The sequence below is a fragment of the Phalaenopsis equestris genome, unplaced genomic scaffold (genome assembly GCF_001263595.1).
Source record: "Phalaenopsis equestris unplaced genomic scaffold, ASM126359v1 Scaffold000240, whole genome shotgun sequence".
NCBI lineage: Eukaryota > Viridiplantae > Streptophyta > Magnoliopsida > Asparagales > Orchidaceae > Phalaenopsis > Phalaenopsis equestris.
Window position 1 is genome coordinate 3,010,700 of NW_018164682.1, and position 2,498 is coordinate 3,013,197.

Genomic DNA, 2,498 nt, shown 5'->3' on the forward strand with positions numbered 1-2,498 from the left:
TGGTGGCGTGGCGGCATAATTTGACGCATGGAATGACATTTTTTTTTTATTTTAATAGTAATTTAGGTAATAAAAGTGACATAGAAACACTAGAAGTTTTTATGTAAAAAATCAAAAAAGAGAAAAAATTACGATGTCTGACCCATTTGAAATAATCCACTATGAGTTTTGATATACGCATAATCTCTTGTCCACGTACATGAAATGGTTAAAAAATTTCTTGAGTTATAACAATCATACATGTATGAGCTCTTAGGTCCTTGGTATGGAGTGGTTGCAGTAGGGAGCGGTTGTCGGAGCTTCGATACATCGTCTTTGAGGTTGACAGGATGTTCAGGTGGATGTACTGTTTCGTAGGATTGTTTGTGACTCCGTGATATCGTTTGTTATTTCTCGATTCGCAATGTAGGTTTTAATCAAGTCAGAGGCGACCTATATTGATCGACGGTGACCGACATGTGGTTGTTGATAGTGGTTCTCGGACTTCGGTGCAGAAGCAATATCAAATTTCAGCTCTTTTTCAAGCTTCAATTTTCTTCTGGCTCAAGGTTTATGTTTTCTCTCAACGAGGGGGTAGAGCTCTATTACAGAGTTTGAGAGAGGCCTTGTTTACAAAAAAAGAAGAAATTTAAATCACTCCATCAGACATTCCAAAGAGATCTCCTTGATCAGATGATGTTTAGTAAATATTTGAATGTCTTAATGATGTCAGAATTGAGTGATCTTAAGTTCATTAGATTCGTCTCACCAATAAATTTAATTCAATTATAAATTTGTCATATTTAAAATACATTTAATTATCCAATTATGCACTATAAGCTTTGAAAAGTAGTTTAAGTGCTTGATATAGGCCTGATTTGACTAAGATTAAACTACTTTGGTATCATTTAGTCCTTCCGTTGAGTTTGTCAGTTCAAAAATAAGTTTGTTGAAATAAGAGTTATGAATTCTAAATGATTTTTAATTGAGTTTGAATGTCTCTGGCCAAAAAATAATATCGAGATTTATACCATGCTTTAAGTTTCATGATGATAATTTATTTATAGTGTTTTAATAATATTTTTAAAATAATATTTTTGATTATTATTAATATAAAATGAAAATTTAGATATTAAATATGTAAATCTAAAAGAATTTTGTGGAATGAGAATGCTAATTGTGTCGGCAGTATTTTACTTTATCCATGATAATTATTTATTATTGTTAATAAGCGAGGACAAATAATTTCAAAAAATTCACATTTTAATATTATGAAGAGACCGTCACAAACGCTCCGAAGCCCGGCCCTATAGAGTCTCATTCACTCCGCCGCTGATCACCATCACCGTCATCATCGTCGTCATGCCTTCGCGATCCAAGAAGAAGAGAACAATGAAGCGCAAAAAGGAGAGGACCAACCACCAAACTCCAACTAACTCCTCTTGTCCTCAAGGTTCCTCCTTATACCACCAACCCTCTTTTCTTCTTCTCCCATAAACAGTTAACTTCTTGCTTTTCAGGCAACGGGACAAGTGGCGACCATGATGACAGCAGCGACCACCCGTTAACTGACGAGGATTTCTCACCAAGAGCTTCTATGGAAGCCAAGCCCGAGCACGAGCACGAGCACGAGCCCGAGCACGAACCCGAGGCCGATCCGGAGTCCGCAGTTAGTGAGGATGCATCTGCGGTTCCGATCGAGCAGCCAACCGTTTCGGAATCGGAGCAAACTGAAGTAACTACCGCAGTGCCATTGGAGGTTTTGCAGGAATCTTCTGCTCATCGGGAGGTTAGGGAAAAGAGTGGTGAAGGAAGCTTGTACAGTGAGAGGGCTGAGATTCCAGTGGCTATTTCTCGGGTACTGGGGTTTCCAAGCTTACACAAATGCACCGTTCTCTTTTTTTTTTTTTTTTCTTTTCAACTTTTGATTTCTTGGATGAATCTTTGTTCTAGGACACTCCTGCTACGGGACCTGCCCCGCTGTTAGAGCGCCGTGCTTCGTGGTGGAACTGTTGCGGCTTGCTTGATGTTTTTAGGGGATCCCAAAGGTGAGGTTGAGCAAAACAGGTTTTTGAATAATGGAGATGCTTTTTTGTTTTATGTAAATCTTACAAAATTAAAATATTTCGTCTGCTGGTTATTTTTGGGGTAGGATTGCTCTCTTTTATTTCTTGTTTCTTGTGGTACGTTGACTGCTCCTCTTATCCGCGATTAGATAATTGTATGGAAGTTAAGAGGCTGTTTGCTTTGGTGAAAAAGGAAGTGCAATTTAAAAAACTTGCATAGTACTATGATTACAATGTTTTTGAAATGCTTTCGAGTTGTTTGGTTCATTATAATAAATGTAGGACTTTATATTTTTTTGTTGGTTTGAAGTTAATTGAAAATAATATATTTCAAAATATATTTTTTTGTCTGGTGGCGATGGTGGGCTGGCAGGCGGCCAACAGCCGTGGGCTATTGGGCGGCGCGACTAATGGAGGTGACCACGGGCGGTTGGCGGCGGGAGGGGGGAACTG

General features: G+C 38.4%; 1 protein-coding gene across 1 annotated transcript in view; it reads left to right on the plus strand.

Moving 5' to 3' along the window:
• Positions 1 to 1,255: 1,255 nt before the first annotated feature.
• The window catches only part of LOC110024031, a 27,087-nt gene continuing 25,844 nt past the window's right edge, over positions 1,256 to 2,498 (plus strand). Inside the window, exons 1-3 of the mRNA XM_020723748.1 lie at positions 1,256 to 1,432; positions 1,500 to 1,837; positions 1,933 to 2,027. Coding sequence (XP_020579407.1) covers positions 1,342 to 1,432; positions 1,500 to 1,837; positions 1,933 to 2,027 — 524 coding nt within the window. The 5' untranslated portion in view covers positions 1,256 to 1,341. The remainder of the gene's footprint in view (positions 1,433 to 1,499; positions 1,838 to 1,932; positions 2,028 to 2,498) is intronic.